This window comes from Dipodomys ordii, unplaced genomic scaffold, assembly GCF_000151885.1.
Source record: "Dipodomys ordii isolate 6190 unplaced genomic scaffold, Dord_2.0 Scaffold125, whole genome shotgun sequence".
Lineage (NCBI taxonomy): Eukaryota > Metazoa > Chordata > Mammalia > Rodentia > Heteromyidae > Dipodomys > Dipodomys ordii.
The window spans coordinates 788,281-805,262 of NW_012267341.1; the positions used below are offsets into that span (position 1 = coordinate 788,281).

General features: G+C 44.9%; 1 protein-coding gene across 1 annotated transcript in view; it reads left to right on the plus strand.

Annotated features, from left to right (window-relative positions):
• Celf1 (CUGBP, Elav-like family member 1) overlaps positions 1-14,609 on the plus strand; it is an 87,967-nt gene extending 73,358 nt beyond the window's left edge. The window contains exons 8-14 of the mRNA XM_013029958.1: positions 1,992-2,067; positions 3,814-3,942; positions 4,312-4,422; positions 6,200-6,385; positions 7,648-7,791; positions 8,191-8,357; positions 8,446-14,609. Coding sequence (XP_012885412.1) covers positions 1,992-2,067; positions 3,814-3,942; positions 4,312-4,422; positions 6,200-6,385; positions 7,648-7,791; positions 8,191-8,318 — 774 coding nt within the window. The 3' untranslated portion in view covers positions 8,319-8,357; positions 8,446-14,609. The remainder of the gene's footprint in view (positions 1-1,991; positions 2,068-3,813; positions 3,943-4,311; positions 4,423-6,199; positions 6,386-7,647; positions 7,792-8,190; positions 8,358-8,445) is intronic.
• The last annotated feature ends 2,373 nt before the right edge of the window (positions 14,610-16,982 follow it).

The window sequence follows — 16,982 nt, forward strand, 5'->3', positions numbered from 1 at the left end:
CTTTTTTTCTTTTTGCTTATGTGGTGCTGAGGAATCGAACCCAGGGCCTCATGCATGCAAGGCAAGTGCTCTACCACTGAGCCACCTTCCCAGCCCTTTCTGGATTATGTTGACTTGAACCAGCTGAACTGTTCTGGACTAGGGCAATAATAGTTCTTTCTGGGTAAAGATTGTGCCACCCCCTATTGTTTTTGTGGGGGTTTGTTAACTGCCTGAAACCTATATGAACTCTTGTCCTTGAAGGATTCATGATAGCCTAATAACCATGTCAGATATTTACAGGAAGGTAAAACTGTTTAAATAAAGAATAAGGTACAAAAATGTTGATTTTTTTTTTTTCTATAAGGAGTAGTAATTAAGTTTGCATGGAGTAAGATTTTCAGCAGGTTTATCTAGAAAGTTATGGTTACCAGGGTATATAGAGTAAGATTGTATAGTTCTATAAGTTCATGGATAGGCTCTCTGGTTTTGTTCGTTATAAGACAGCCATTGAAAGTGAACATACACTGAACTTGTTAAGAATTGGTTCATCAACTGCTTGGTCCATATAAGAATATTTGGAGGGGAGGAGATAGAGCTTGATAGATCTGTACCTTGGGAGCAGCAGTTGTGAATAAGAAATACTATGAAGTGCTAGACCGTGGTGGCTCACACTTATGTAATCTTACCTACTCAGGAGGTCAATATTTGAGGATCAAAGTTCAAAGCCAACCTGAGCAGGAAAGTCTATGAGACTTATCTCCAGTATACTGCAAAAAAAAGACTGAAGTAGTGCTGTAGCTCAAAATGGTAGAGCCCTAGCATTGAGCAAAAACGCTCAGGGATAGTGCCCAGGCCCTGAGTTTAATTCCCACGACTGACCCCCCCCCAAAAAAAAATAAAACCCTAAAAAATACTATGAAGCCAGATATGGTAGCATATATCTAGTCTCAGCACTGGGAGGTTACAGTAGAAATCTCACAAGTTTAAAAGGCCAACCTGAGTTAGCCAGACTTTTATTTCAGGGGTGAAAAAAATCCATAAAAAATACCACGAGCTGGGTGACAGTGGCTCAGATTTGTAATCCTGGCTACTCAGGAAGCTGAGATGTGAGGGTCCCAGTTCAAAGCCAACCCATGGCAGGAATGTCCATGAGACTCTTTATCACCAGTTACCACCAGAAAACCAGAAGTGGTGCTGTGGCTTAAATGGTAGAGCATTATTAGCCTTGTGCTGAAGAGCTGAGGGACAGCTCCCAGGCCCAGAGTTCAAGCCCCATGACCAACCCTCCCTCCTTCAAAAAGAAAAAAGACACTCTGAAATGGTCAAATGTGATATTTAAGATAATTGCGTGGGGTAGAAATTGAGTATCCAGATGGAAACAACCTACTTGAGTGTATGTGTTACCCTAACCAAGAACTTGAGAGGGGAAGCTAGAAATGGTTGCATTGTTTTTGTTTTTCTGTTGGTCATGGGGCTTGAACTCTGGGCCTGGGTGCTGTCCCTGAGCTCTTCAGTTCAAGGCAAGTGCTCTACCACTTGTGCCATAGCCACTTCTGGTTTTCTGGTGGTTAATTTCCTGCAGGGACTAGCTTTGAACCATGATCGCTCCTCAGATCTAAGCTTCCTGAGTAGCTAGGATTGCAAGCTTGAGCCACTGGTGCCCAGTTGGTTGTCATTCTTATGCAAGTACTAATCTAGTCTAGTGTAAATGGCTGAGTATAGCTCAGATCCCTGAACTACTTTTGTCCTCTTTGCTACATTCTGCTGCCCAGGGACTTGAACTTAGTTCATTCTCCAGTGAATATGCTATGTCCTGGACAGGGCTTTAGTTGTGTTGTCGTGTACTGTCATGAACCTTAAATTTCTGTTGTATTTGCTTGGGATCTTGTCTTTGACTTTCTTCTCTTTGGGGGCCTCTGCACTCTCGCTTTGCTGTGCTGTAGAGTTATCCCAGATGCAGAACCAGCCCTCACTCTCACTCTTGTTCTGTTTTTTGGTGTAATGTCTAGCTTTATTTGCAGCTCCTTCAGCAGACTGCCTCCTCTGGGAACCTCAACACTTTGAGCAGCCTCCACCCAATGGGAGGTAAGTGTTCAGCTGCAGCAGAGGAGCAGCAGGCCAAGAGACACGACTGCCAACAGTCCCAGAGTTTTGTAGTTTGTGCCCCTTAAAATTTAGTTTTTTTCTTTTTGGCCCGTCCTACGACTTGAACTCAGGGCCTGGGCACTGTCCCTGAGCCGCTTTTGCTCAAGGGTAGCACTCTATCACTTGAGCCGCAGTGCCACTTCTGCCTTTTTCTGCTTATGTGGTACTGAGAAATCAAACCCAGAGCTTCATGCATGGTAGGCAAGTACTCTACCACTAAGCTACATTCTCAGCCCCTTAAAATATATTTTTTTAAATTGTGAAAATACCGTATAGAGGGGTTACAATTACATGGGCAAGATAATGAGTACATTTCTTATCAAGCATTGTTGCCTCCTCCTTTGTTTCCCCTTCCCATCCCATCTCCTACCCCTAAAATAATTTTTTTAATAAAAAGTTCACTCATTATTGCCTTGTTTCTGCAAGGTATCTTTATTCTATTTTAAAAGGCCATTCTGGTAAGTAGTAAATTTCAAGACTTTTTATCATTTCTTCAATAAAACAACTTTCAATAATTGAAGAAGAGTCAAAGATGGCTTCCATGTTTAATTTAGCTTACACTGAAGCTGCTAGAAGCCAGACAGTTTACTTGTGTTTAGGACATTATTTTATAGGTGAATTCCTACTGTTGTTGCTGTTTAAGATACATTGAAAACTTACTACAAGTAGCTAGGTTCATAGCAAAATGTGTTTCTGTAGATCGAGGTGCAGCAAGAGCCATCAGGAAAGTTGGTGAGGACATTGAGAGGGGCATTTCTAGAGCTGCCTGGTGCCTTTATGCAGTCTAGACATCCGAGTTTTAGTGAATTGAAATTTGCAGTTTGAAATTTTTTGAAAGAAGTTCACTTTGTCCTAGAGAAGTTTACTTTGCTGTTGTCATTTTTTGGTAGTACTAGGATTTGAACTCAGGGCCTCTCACTTGCCAGGCAGGCCCTCTCCCACTGAGACATACTTCCAGCAGTTTTGGGGAAGTTGTTTTAGGGAAGTTGCTATTTTATAATGTATTTTTATTTTCACTTATGCTGTTAGTCTTCTGCACTAAATCTGCCTTTCCACCATTTAGTCAAATGGTTTGCAATATCTAATATCACAATTCAATTTTCCTCTTTTGCTATATGTTTACCTATTTCTACATTCAAGACTTTTCCTTACGTGTTTTGACAATCTGCTGTTCAAGTGGCATTGCTTTATTCTTTTTCCTATTCTGTTATTTTCCTTGGGCCTTCTGGATCTCTGCTGCATTTTCTGCTTGTTCCCCCTCCATTGCACAGAATAAATCCTCTATAAAGTATGAGTGAGTGACTTAAAGGAAGTCCAAAACCATACCCAGAAATATTCCTCTTTTAGTTTCCTACTTGTCTGCCCCTTTATTAATACTGAAGTTGCTATGCTATTGGATTAGCTAGCTTTTCTCTGAGAAAATTACCTTGTTTTCTTTTCCTCTCTTCCCTGACTCTTATGTGTGCTTGGGATTAAACCTAGGACCTTGCATGTGTTAAGCATAACGCTGTACCACTGAGTCATACCCACTCAGTGACTTAAAGTTTCTTAATGAGCCCTTTAATCTTGCTTACAAGGATGTCTAGAATGTACCTTTTTGTCAGGGACCAACCTTCTGCTGTCATTTCAGGAAGAAACAGAAGGCACCCTTATCTGCTGGCTAATCTTTTACTTTGTCTATTACAGGGTTAAATGCAATGCAGTTACAGAATTTAGCTGCATTAGCTGCAGCAGCTAGTGCAGCTCAGAACACGCCTAGTGGTACCAGTGCCCTCACTACATCCAGCAGTCCCCTCAGCGTCCTTACCAGTTCAGGTAAGCATGTCACAGGGAGCTTTGTTTCTTTGTGGGCCTTGGAAGGATCCTGTTTAAAAGTAGAGGCCAAAGAGGGGTCATGTCTTCTTGGAAAGAGCTAACACCTACGTCTAGAAGGTCAGGTTATCAGCAACAAAAGTTTCAAATGTCATCTTTTGACTTTGAACATCAGGACTTAGAATTCTCATAACTTTTAGTTTCCTGTTTCTCTTGTTTGTTCTGCAAGGACACTTACTAGAATTAGTAATAATTGACAACCATTTTTACAGCTTAGAATACTTGAATAGTATCAATTCTTGTGCTTTGGTTCCTGTTTATAAGAGAAGGCAAGTAATGGCTTGAGTTTAATGCCTCGATTTCTAATAGCAGGGTCTTCACCAAGTTCTAGCAGCAGTAACTCTGTGAATCCCATAGCCTCACTTGGAGCCCTGCAGACATTAGCTGGAGCAACAGCTGGTCTCAACGTTGGCTCTTTGGCAGGTAAGGGACAATCTCTTATTATCGTTAAGGCTATTCCTTGTGTAGGTAGTACATTTTATACAACCCCGATCATAGGGGGACCACTAGAATAATTGATTGGCCCAGAAAAGTTAGAAACAATGTGGAATTTTGAATCAGACCTAAGTTAAATCCAGCCTCTTTACCTTAGCTAGCTATCACCTTTGACTCCCTTACATAGCCATTTTCTCATCTGTAAAATAAGAGTGATAAAACACATAAAGAATTGCTAAGAAATTAAATGAGATCATGGGTCACATGCCAGTGAGACATTTCATGGTGTCTGACACAGAAATATTGCTCAGTTAATTTTAGCAACTGTTTTTGGTTTTGTTTTGTTTTTAAAGAAATGTACTCTAGCCGGGTGCCACTGGCTCACACCTGTGATCCTAGCTACTCAGGAGGTTGAGATCTGAGAATCACAGTTCAAAGCCAGCCCATGCAGGAACATCCATGAGATTCTTATCTCCAATTAACCATCAGAAAACCAGAAGTAGTATTGGGGCTCAAGTGGTAGAACGCTTGCCTTGAGCTGAAAAGCTCAGGGACAGCACCCAGGCCCAGAGTTCAAGCCCCATAATCACCAACAAAACAAATAAATGTACTCTTTTTCTTTCTTTTTTTTGGGGGGGAGGGGTGCCTGTCCTGGGGCTTGAACTCAGGGCCTGGGCACTATCTCTGAGCTTCTTTTGCTCAAGGCGAGCGCTCTACCACTTGAGCCACAGCGCCACTTTCGGCTTTTTCTGTGTATGTGGTACTGAGGAATCGAACTCAGGGCTTCATGCATGCAAGGCAAGCTCTCTGCCACTATGCCACATTCCCAGGCCTGTTAACTACTATTTGATGCTAGCATCTTACCCACTTTTTTTTTTTTTTTTAATCGGTCGTGAGGCTTGAACCCTGGGCCTGGGTGCTATCCCTCAGCTCTTCAGTTCAAGGCTAGTGCTGTACCACTTAAGCCACAGCGCCATTTCAACTTACTCTGTTTATGTGGTGCTGAGGAATTGAACCCCGGGCCTCATGCATGTGAGGCAAGCACTCGACCACAGAGCCACCTTCCCAGCCCACCCACATCTTTTTTGTATGGGTGTATAGTATTGGAAAGCAAACCTAGGACTTTGCCCATGCCGGGTGAGTGCTCTACCAATCAGTTACAACCTCATCCCATTTACCCACATCTTATGTCACTTGTACCCATTATAGTTCCCAGTCCTAGCTCTATATGAGAAAGTGGCACAATAGCCTGAGAGAATGTGAGTGGTCTTATTTTCTTCCACAGGCAGGATGACAGTAGGAGGGAGATCCATGGCTGGGCCTGGTTTTTTTTTTTTTGGGGGGGGGGCTGAGGAGTCTTGTCGTGGGGCCTGAACTCTGGGCCTGGGCGCTGTCTCTCAGCTCTTCAGCTCAAGGCTACCACTTGAGCCACAGTGCCACTTCCGGCTTTTTTCTTTTTTTGCTTATGTGGTGCTGAGGAATCAAACCCAGGGCCTCAGGCATGCAAGGCAAGCAGTCTACCACTGAGCCACCTACCCAGCCCCTGGGCCTGGTATTTTTTTAATGTCCACATTAGCATTAGCAAGGCCTAGTGAATGTCCTAAAATCTGACTTAGTTTTTCCCTTAGGAGGAATATTCATTTGACTAAGGGAAAGTTGAAAGAGCGAGCATTGTGAATTTTCCTCCAGATGTCACTAAATAGATCTGACTTTGGTATCAGTTGAATCTGCCTAGCATGTTAATCCTTCTCTTCTTCCAATCAAGGGATGGCTGCTTTAAATGGTGGCCTGGGCAGCAGTGGCCTTTCCAACGGCACTGGGAGCACCATGGAGGCCCTTACCCAGGCCTACTCGGGTATCCAGCAATATGCTGCCGCCGCACTCCCCACGCTGTACAACCAGAATCTGTTGACACAGCAGAGTATTGGTGCTGCTGGAAGCCAGAAGGAAGGTGAGTGCCAAGGGAAGTTGGGGTCAGGGATGTGCATGTCACTCTTTCTATACCAGAACTGAAAAAGCAGGACAGAAACTAAAAGAACCTATTAGGTAAGTGGTCAGACCAACACTTTCTCACTAATTGCAAGAGTAGACTGAAGAAGCCTGGCACTAATGGTTCACACCTGTAATCCTAGCTACTCAGGAGGCCTAGATCTGAGGATTGTGGTTCAAAGCCAGCCTGGGCAGGAATATTGGTGAGACTTATTTTTCTGGTTCTGGAGCTTGAACTTGGTGCCTGGGCAATGTACCTGTGCCTCTCTGTGTTCAGAGCTAGCACTCTACTACTTGAGCCACAGTACCACTTCTGGCTTTTTCTAAGTAGTTTTTTAAGGGAGATAGGAGTCTCAGACTTTCCTGCCTGGGCTGACTTCAGACCATGTTCCTCAGATCTCAGCCTCCTGGGTAGCTAGGATTACAGGCATGAGCCACCAACACCTGGTTTTATGAGACTTTTATCTCCAATTAACCACCAAAAAGCCAGAAGTAGAGCTGTGGCTCAAGTGGTAGAACATGAGCAGACTGGAGACCACAGTGGAAAGGAAAAGGAAGAGGTCAGTCCAGGCCAGTCCTGGGGCTTGAATTCAGAGCCTGGGCACTACCCCTGATCTTCTTTTTCTCAAGGGTAGCACTCTACCATTTGAGCCACAGTGCCACTTCTGGCTTTTTCTGTTTATGTGGTACTGAGGAATCGAACCCAGGGCTTTATGCATGCTAGGCAAGCACTCTACCACTAAGCTACCTTCCCAGCCCCACTTCCGGCTTTTTTGGTAGTTAATTGGAGATAATCTCACAGATGGGGCTGGGAAGATGGCTTAGTGGTAGAGTGCTTGCATCCTTGCATGCATGAGGCCCTGGGTTCGATTCCTCAGCACTGCATAAACAGAAAAGACTGGAAGTGGCACTATGGCTTGTGGTAGGGCACTAGCCTTGAGCTGAAGAGCTGAGGAACAGTGCCCAGGCCCAGAGTTCAAGCTCCACAACTGACCCTCCACCCAAAAAAATAAAAAGAATCTCACAGACTTTTCTGAACAGGCTGGCTTTAAACCATGATTCTCAGATATCAGCTTCTTGAGTAGCTAGTATTATAGGTGTGAGCCACTGGCATCTAACATAGGATTGTAATCGTTTTAATATATGTGAGAATGAAAGTCATTGGCATAGGGTGATATATAGTGCTTGACACTGATATTTTCCCCATCCATGGGTATTTTGAAGGTCCAGAAGGAGCCAACCTGTTCATATACCACCTGCCCCAGGAGTTTGGAGATCAGGACCTACTGCAGATGTTTATGCCCTTTGGAAATGTTGTATCTGCCAAGGTTTTTATAGACAAGCAGACAAACCTGAGCAAGTGTTTTGGTATGTTGACTTCTTTCCTGGTGTCAAGATGGGATAAAGTACCATTGAAAAAGAGTAGAGGCTGACAACAGAAAGAGCTGGACTTGAGTTTGGGTTGTTGTTTAACTTGGGACATGAGTTTTCTCATACCTGTAGCCTAGATAGTGATTTCTGGCACAGTTTTCTAGAGGGAAAAACAAATATGAAAACAGCTTACTAGAAAAAGAAAGGAAAAGTACTATGTGGACGTCAGGTAGTACTGTTAAGACTAATTCATATGATAACATTTCCAGAGATTTTACACCTCCTGGAAACATTTGGATTTGAAACTAAGCACATAAGGCATCTCTTGCATAAGGAAGACTGAGACTCTCCTTGCCCCATGACATCCCTCACCTAGGTTTCTGCTTGGATACACAGGTTTTGTAAGTTATGACAATCCGGTTTCTGCTCAAGCTGCCATCCAGTCCATGAACGGCTTCCAGATTGGCATGAAGCGTCTTAAAGTGCAGCTCAAGCGTTCAAAGAATGACAGCAAGCCCTACTGAGCGTGCTCCCCTCTGAGACTGGAGTGAGAGGGTCTTCTGGTAAGTGGGGGAGGAGCACCCTTAATGATTTGAAGCCCTAAGGCTGTGTGTTGACAGCCCTGGACCCTGATCCCTGCCACTCTCGCAGGCTCAGCTTGCCCTGAAGACTCGGCTACTGCCTTCTGTGGGAGTTTCGCTTCGTACAGAGGACAAGTTTGTGCTTTGGTTTCCAGTGTTTTACTTTGGAGTTTAGGTGCCATATCCTGAGTTGTTTCCCCCTCCCCCCATTTATTTAAAGTTTGCTGTGTTTGTAACCAGTGTGTTGAGAAGGACCAACACCAAACCACCCTGGCGGAGGAGGAATAGGGAAATGTATTTAAAAGATGATCAGAATTTGCCCCCAAACTACCCCAGAGAGGACTGGGTGGAGCAAAAAGTTGGCCCTCAGAATCTGAGTACAAGGGTGGGTGAAATTAGAACTGACATCCAAGAGCTGCAGGGTGGAAGCAGGTGGGTTGGCTTTGGAGCAGAGCGGGGGTGACTTGACACTATTGCCCTGGCAGCTGGAGTCAGAAGCTCTGCCATAGCCATGGAGAGTCTGAGTTTTTTCCACCTGTTTTCAGATTCTTGTCCTGAATTTCTGTCCCTCTTTCCTAAAAGAGGATCAGCAATTTTTTTTTTTAAATACAGCAGCTGTTAATTTAGCCTGCTAATATGCAAAAAGCAGGGAGACCTCACCCACAGCCCTCCTTTGGTATTGGTTTGCCCTGCCTAGCCTGTGGCTATTTGGGTGAAGCAGCCAAAGAGGTCATATTTAGTTTACTTAAACATCAAATTAGACCATGACCCATTTCCCACAGCTCCCTTTAAATCAGGTTTCTCTGGAAAGTATTGCCTGGTTTCCTTCCTTGTAGTTCGCCACAGCCAGGAGCAGCGCACCTCCATCCTAAGCCACAATTTTTTCGAGGGCAGATTCAAGCTGCCCTTGCAGCACCTAGCTAAAGGAGGGCTCCTTTCCTGGGCAGTGATCAAAAGCCATCTAGCTGGGGGAGGCAGAGCCTGCTTTCTTGGTATACCTTAATCAGAAGGTCCCTTGAAGCCAGGGCACTGCATTTGCCAGTGGCCAGAAAGATTCAGAAATCCATGCTTTCCTCCTTGATTGAGGTGTGCCAGCCGTAGTGTTCCCATAGAGGTCTGGCAGGCTCCTCTTTTAACTACTCTAGCCCCATTTTCTGCCCTTGGGGATGGAGGAAAGTATGTTTACAGCCTCCATAAGGATTTAGTGTTCATTTACCTCAGTATTACTGTATCCATTTTTGTCCTCGTGCTTAAGTTAGCTCCCTGCTGCCTCCCAGGGTCCCATTCCAGCCCTTGCCTGTGACTCTCAGCCTGTAGGCTTTGCCTCTGCCTCTCCTGTTGTAGAGGTGGAGAGCTAGGGATGACATGCCGTTGGAATGCACCTGGGCAAAGGTAGTCCTGTTAAAATATGGCTACTAGCTACAGCCAGGGACTGATTCCTTGGACCCTGGAAATGCAACCAAGACCTGGCCCCTGGCATCAGAGATCAGAATAAAGGGGTTGTTTGCTTTGCAGTCAGATAGGGGCACTCTCCTTGTCACACTGTCCCCGTGGGTAAAAACAGGGAGTGACCCTCTTGCTGTTGTACAGGTAGTTGTTGGTGTTGGATCCCCCATTGAAGCTGGCACAGCTGCTCCCTACTCGTAGTGATAACCTGGGTTTGTTGTCCTCTAAGAAACATGAAACATAACTTCTTAAGCTGAACCACGTAAACTTGAATTCTGCGCACTGGGAGAAATATGTCCTGTGTTTCAAAGGATAAAACTGTTCTAAAGGCTTCCAGGGTTATGATGGGATTTTTTTAAATAAATGCAAAAATAAAAAGAAAACAAAAAAAAAAACAAAAAAAGAAAAAAAAAGAAAAAGTAAAAAAATGCTAGGTTGGGGAGGCGCTGTTCTGAATCCCAACCAGCTGGAACCAAGAATGTTGTTTCTATTTTTATAGAAGTTTTATACAGCTCCGGGGTGGAGAATATTTATTACCTAAATTATATCTCTGGAAAAGGCCAGGATTTTGTAGAATCCAGAATGTGATTGTTGTACACACAGGGTGCTGTGTATGATTGAAACTACTGACTTTGTGTGGCCATTTGCAGCCCAGCTCACCTGCCCAAGGGGAAGGCTAATGTTAATGCTGTGAATTGGCAAAGGAGAGAGCTGTGCTCTCCAGGGTGCTGCCGGTTCTGTGCTCCTAACCTTCTGTCTGTCTTCCTCCTTGGCCAGAACTCCCCTCCTTTCCTCCTCCTTTCTTTCCCTCCTCCACCATTTGTCTGTGGATTTGTCCTGGGTTCTGGGATCTAAGCAAACTGTCCTAATGACAAGAGGCAAAGATACTTTGCACTGCCTTTGATACAGATCCCAAGGCTTCATGCCTGCTTGAGGTTCTCTTTTCTTAAAAGGAACACTTGTCCCAGCAGGGGTCTGGTCTGCTCAGGCGGCCAGCTGGTGAGAACACGCACTTCTGTTCTATTCTCCCTCAGCCCAGAGCATTAGCGCAGCAGCAGCAGCACTGCCCTTGAGCACAGTTCTCTCCCCAGGCCAAAGATGGTTTTGTGAAGAAGCTGCTCCCCTACCAGTCTCACCATGTGAAAGGGCTTAGCTCAGAGAATGAAGACTCGAAGTCTAGTCTTAAGCAGTCCTTTTCTGTTTTGTGGAGGTTTCACTTGCAATGTATTTTCTGCTGTAGTTTTCTTTTTGTTTGTTTGTTTCTTGGGTTACATCATGAAATTGATTTGCCTTGAATGCAGCCAGATCACTGTCTCCTGGGTTCCACAGAAGAGGCCAGTGCATATGTGGAAGCCAAGGGCTTGGATTTCTGGGAACAAAGGGCCGTCCCCCTAGGACTGGGCAGGATACCCTGGCCCTCTATCCTGAAGAATCTTCCCCGCCCCAGCCAGCATCTCTCCTACTCCACCCCCTGCCCATCTTGGCCAGGGAATGGGAGCTGAGGCTACTGCCCTGCTCCCCCAGATACCTTCTTTTGTTTTATGTTGGGTGCTTCGCAGGAAATCCAAGCCTTAGGTTCCCTTCTGTCTCTGGCAATTGGATGTTTTCTTGGTGTCCTCCATGTCCTTTTTGACTTTCCCTGTGTCCATTGTTGGCATGTGCGAAAGTTCCCTGTCATTACCCACCCCCGGCCCGCCCCGCCTCCTCATTTCAGGGCTGCACACACAGTGAGTGTCCTGTTCTCTCTCTCTTTGTTTGGATGTATTGCTCTGTGTAACTCAGTGGGTCTCCCTCTTTCTGGTTTGTTTTTTTTTCTAGATTCCTGCCGTTTGTTCATCGTTGTGCCTAAAGCATGTCGATGTGGCGTCAAGTACATCGTCCAAATCCCTGTCTCTTCAGCTTCTCTGATGCTTGAACTCTCACCTTTGACCTTGTGTTGACCTTTGATGCTGATGTGTATTTTTATTATGTTTGTTTCTTTCTTTGTTCTTTTTTTCTTTCCTTTTTATTTTTTTCCCTTTTGTGCTGCCAAAATTGGTTTTGCTAGAACGACTGCTGAAGGGGAAATATTTAAACTTGCATTTGAATATAAAAAAATCTATTTTTCTAGAACTTCATAAGATAACCACTTGATTTTGTGATTCCAATTCTTTGTAATTGTCTTCAGAGCAGCCCTACTAGCACATACCGTGTGGTGTTTGTATTTCTGTGAACACACAGCCAGTCCGTTTCTAGGCTTTGTTTCTCTGTGTGCTTAGTTTTAAAGACAACTTTGAAGTAAACAATGGAATAAAAGTGTCACTAAAACCTTTTGAGGCTCCTGAGCACATTTTGCTGATTTGTTTGTGAGGCTTAAGGAGACCTCATGTATTCTTTTGTTTTTCTTCCCTCCCTCCTGACCCCCCCCCCAGTTCTCGACTGCAGAAAACAGCTGAACCCCCTTCTTCTTTTTTGACTGAAGGCTGCAGTTTGTACCCCAGCCAGCCCTTTTTCTTTTTCTTCTGTGGCTCTTCCCTGGAATAACCCTGCGGGGGAACTGGTCCCTCTTGTCCCTTCCCCTCAGCCCCACCCCGCTCCTTCTGTGCTTGTTCTTACAGTCTCCACAGCAGAATGTCATGCTTTGAGGGTTTTTATTTTTTTTTTTGGTATTGTTTTTGTGTTTTTCTTTTGAATTATTTTCCTTTCCTACTAAGATTATGCCCAGAAAAAAAAACAAGTTTTGCATGTTTCCTGCTGTTTCTTCACACCTTCGTATATATCACCTTCACCTCTCTGTTTTCTATAGTTTGTGCAAAAACTGACCGATTTAAAAGGGTTTCAAAGAAGCTGTTTTAAATTGTGGGGTTGATTTTTTTTTCTTCAAGATTGTATTATTTTGAAGTGGCAACTTTCTCCTCTACTGCCCTTAGAGCGTTTGCCTGTGCACTTAGACTGTCACCTCCTGTGGCTTCCAGGTCTCAGCAGGGAGGCCAGGGTGTTGGCGGCCCTGCTCAGAGGGTCAGGGGGGCCGAGAGAGGCACAAGGCATATAGCTAGAATGCTAAGGTGGCTGTGGTTGAGCAGGAGGCTTAAGGCATTAGGGGAAGCACCCAGAGGAGGGAGGGTGCTCCTACTGCCAGAGGAGGCTACCTACATGTGCAGCGGCACTATACTACTTGCCAGCGCTTTTCCTAGGTGACAAGCACAATACTACAGTCTCTACACTGTTTACAGCCCTGGGTACCAACCACCCCCATGCTGGCTCTTGCCCACAGGCTCTGCTGTTGCTTAGCTAGTGGGGTGGAATAAGGGTGGGAATTTGTTTTTTAAATTGAGTAAGGAGCCAAATAGCTCTGTCCCTGGGTGCCAGGCCAGCCAGTTCTTTGGTTTCCTGAGGAGAACTTAACCCTCTTCTTATAGCACCATCCAGCCTCAGGGTTTTGGGACTTGAGGATGAATGTGAATGGAAAGGGAAAGGCCAGAAAGGCAGGGATGGGTCTGTGGAGGGAAGAGGAAGCAGGGAGGAATTTGTGACAGATCCTACCCAGAATTCCACACTGGCAGGAGTGAGAGCTGGGAAAACAGGATTCTCCAGGGAAGGGTGGTATGGTGCAGCTAGTGACTTGGAGATGGGGTGGAGGTAGAAGCACTGTTCTAGCATGATGCATTCTGGGGTTGACAGAGGAAGGAATCTCACCAGAACTCCTGGTGAGAACTCCTGCTCTGGGATCCGCAGGCTGCCCAGTATTGTGCTTAAGACCACTCTTACTAGAAGGAAATAGCAGCCAAGTGGAGGGCCAGTAAGTATATGGTAAGTTGCTTGATTTTTCTGGAAGGGTGATTGGATGGAAAGAGGCCAGAAGCCCCAGTCTGAGTGATGGCTGTGCCCCACAGTCTGACTGCACAGAGCCACCTCTGTTGGCAGGAGGCGCTGAGGCTCCTGTGTATTGAGAAGCCTTGTTTGCCAATATATTTTGTTTTCAATTCCAAGAGAAGCTCTGGGAAAACCTGTGGATAAAACCAAATGCCAAACGTTGGATGTTGTTTCTTTTTCCTTTTCTCTCTCTGATTGTTTTAATTGTTCTGTGGTGGTTTTAATGGATTTGAGACCCTGGAGCGGCAGCTGCCTTTCTGATTTCCAGCTGCTTTTTGTGAATAATTTAAAAAGAAAAAAAAAAGAAACTTTACATTTTGGAGACAAACCTGTGTGAGTTTTTTATTGGTACAAACGTTGTATTTAACACTAGGGGTTTTGTACAGTTTTTTGCCTTTTCTACTAGAAAACAATGTAAAGTGATTTCACAATGTGAAGAGAAAAAAAATTGCCACTATGACCAAACGCACAGTCTGTTCTGCAGCCACAACGGGATTTAATCAACTCAAAGTCGTGATTCAGCCGTAGAATGCTTTTCCTTGACCTTGTTTGAGCTTTCCTTTCTTTCCTGTTTTGATTTGCAAAAGAAAATGTCTTTTTGTGTGAACTTGTGTTGTACTCTGTAGAAAATTATGGATTTTGCTTTAATGGTTTTTTAAAAAGGCAAGAAGAGCCCTTGCTGCTTTTCTTACCTAATCACAGAGTTTGTGTAGTGGATTAAAAAAAAAAAGAAAAAAAAGTTGTTACAAGTTTGGAGCAAAGGAGTATGTGTTTCAAAGGATTCTCCTTCCTTTTTTTGTGTGTTTTTTTCCTTTTGTCCCAATGGGGAACCTAAATCTGTTTTAATTGCACAGACACACGGACAAAAAGTCATTTTGTATCTGCCAAGTGTGGTACCTTCCTTTGTTTATTTGCTATTAAACTGTTTGAGAAGAACTGATGTGGTCTTCAGAGTTGTTGATTGCTGGGGCTGGGATTTGTGGTGGTCCTGAAGCAGGGGGTGGGGACCCCAGTCAGGTTGCATCATGCACCCACCCAAAGCTTCTGAAGGAAAGCATAGTGTCTCAATAGAAATCTTTGCAAATCACCACAGATTAAAACATACACATACACACATTAAGAAATACTTTCTGGTACTCCCCCTCCATTTTTTAAGATTATATATATTTTTTTGGGGGGGGGGTCCGGTCGTGGGGCCTGAACTCTGGGCCTGGGCACTGTCCCTCAGCTCTTCAGCTCAAGGCTAGCACTCTACCACTTGAGCCATAGCACCACTTCCAGCTTTTTTTTTTTCCTGCTTATGTGGGGCTGAGGAATCAAACCCAGGGCCTCAGGCATGCAAGGCAAGCGCTCTACCACTGAGCCACCTTCCCAGCCCCTCTTTTGGTTTACTCTTTCACTAAAGAGTAAATTCTAAATTACTCAACTTAGACCTTTGGGAGCTTCAGTTCAGCTATCCACTGGGCCAGGACTCATTGGCGGAAGAATAGATCTTACTCAGTCCTCACTGGGCCAGGATTTCTGTTTTTTTTTTGTTTTTTGGGTCTGGTCATGGGACCTGAACTCTGGGCCTGGGCACTGTCCTTCAGCTCTTCAGCTCAAGGCTAGCGCTCTACCACTTGAGCCATAGCACCACTTCCTGCTTTTTTCTTTTTGCTTATGTGGTACTGAGGAATTGAACCCAGGGCCTCATGCATGCAAGGCAAGCACTCTACCACTGAGCCACCTTCCCAGCCCCTGGGCCAGGATTTCTAACCCTCTGGCTGAAGAATTTTGAACTCAGTCCTCCCTGGAACTGCTGGTCTCCTCCAAGGAGACTCCAGCAAATCTGGGTAGGCCAGCCCTGCGGAGTGCTAGCCTGTCTGGAGGCCACAACTAGTCCATGGCCGAGGGTGGCCAGACCTATTGAGTGTATCTGAGGGAGCATTTCCCAATGGGAGCTGCTTTAATGACTAGCCCTGGATATAGTCTGTGAAGTAAGGGTTCTAAACACAAAATTCAGGCTGTTTTCCTAAGGTCTAAGACTTGCACTAACATCAAAGGTTCTGAGAAGTCAGGCATTAAAGCCTCTGAGATTTGATTTAACCCAACATATCCCAGACTGGACCTCATTTGATACTGTTCACTTTTCTCAAACAAACAAAATAAAAACAATGATGTAATTGGGTTTTAAAGCTGTTGTCAGGCCGGGCGCTGGTGGCTCACACCTGTAATCCTAGCTACTTGGGGCTGAGATCTGAGGATCGAGGTTCAAAGTCAGACGGGTCATGAAAGTCCATGAGACTTTTTTTTTTTCTGCTTATGTGGTGCTGAGGAGTTGAACCCAGGACCTCATGCATGCAAGGCAAGCATTCTACCACTGAGCCATCTTCCCAGCCCCTCCATGAGACTCTTATCTCTAAGTGGCACTGGGGCTCAAGTGGTAGAGCACTCGCCTTGAGCTGAAGAGCTGAGAGACAGCGCCCAGGCCCATTGTTTAAGTCCACAACCGGGAAGAAAAAAAAAAGCTGTTGTCAGCCTGGCACTGGTACTAGCAGCTCACCCTGTAATCCTAGTTATGCCAGAGGTGGAGCACTAGGGGATCACAGTTCAAGGTCAGCCCAGGCAAAAAATATAACGCTCCCATATCAGTCAATGGCTGGACATGATGGCCCATGCCTGTCAGACTAGTTATGGGAAGTGTAAATTAAGTGGGTCTCTGTCTAGGCCAACCTCAAGCATTCTCTGTGAGATCCTACTCAAAAAGCAGGCAAAAGGGGGTTGGGAGCATGGTTTAAGTGGTAGAGCGCCTGCCTAGCAAATGTAAGTCCATGATTTTAACCTTCAGTACCATAACCAAAAAAAAGAAGAAACTTCAAGAGCTGAGGATTATAAATCAGTGGTAGAGTGCTACCTTGCCAAGGTACTAGGTTTGAACATCTGCTTAGGGATGGGGAAAAAAATCCAAAACTTACCAACCAAATACTGCTTTTAATTGATCTTTTATTCAGTCATCCATTTTTATCAAAAGTATGCTTAAGCCAGGCACCAGTGGCTCATACCTGTAATCCTAGTTACTCAGGAGATCTGAGGATCGCGGTTCAAAAGCCAGCCTGGACAAGAAACTCCATGAGACTCATCTCCAGTAAACCACCAGAAAACGAAGTGGCACTGTGGCTCAAGTGGTAGAGCGCTAACCTTCAGCTGAAGAGCTTGAGGGACAGCGCCCAGGCCCAGAGAAAAAAGTATGCTTAAAGCCAGACACTGATGAGGCACACATGTTATCCTAGCTGTTATCGTAGCTAATTGAGAGGCTGAGATCTGAAGATC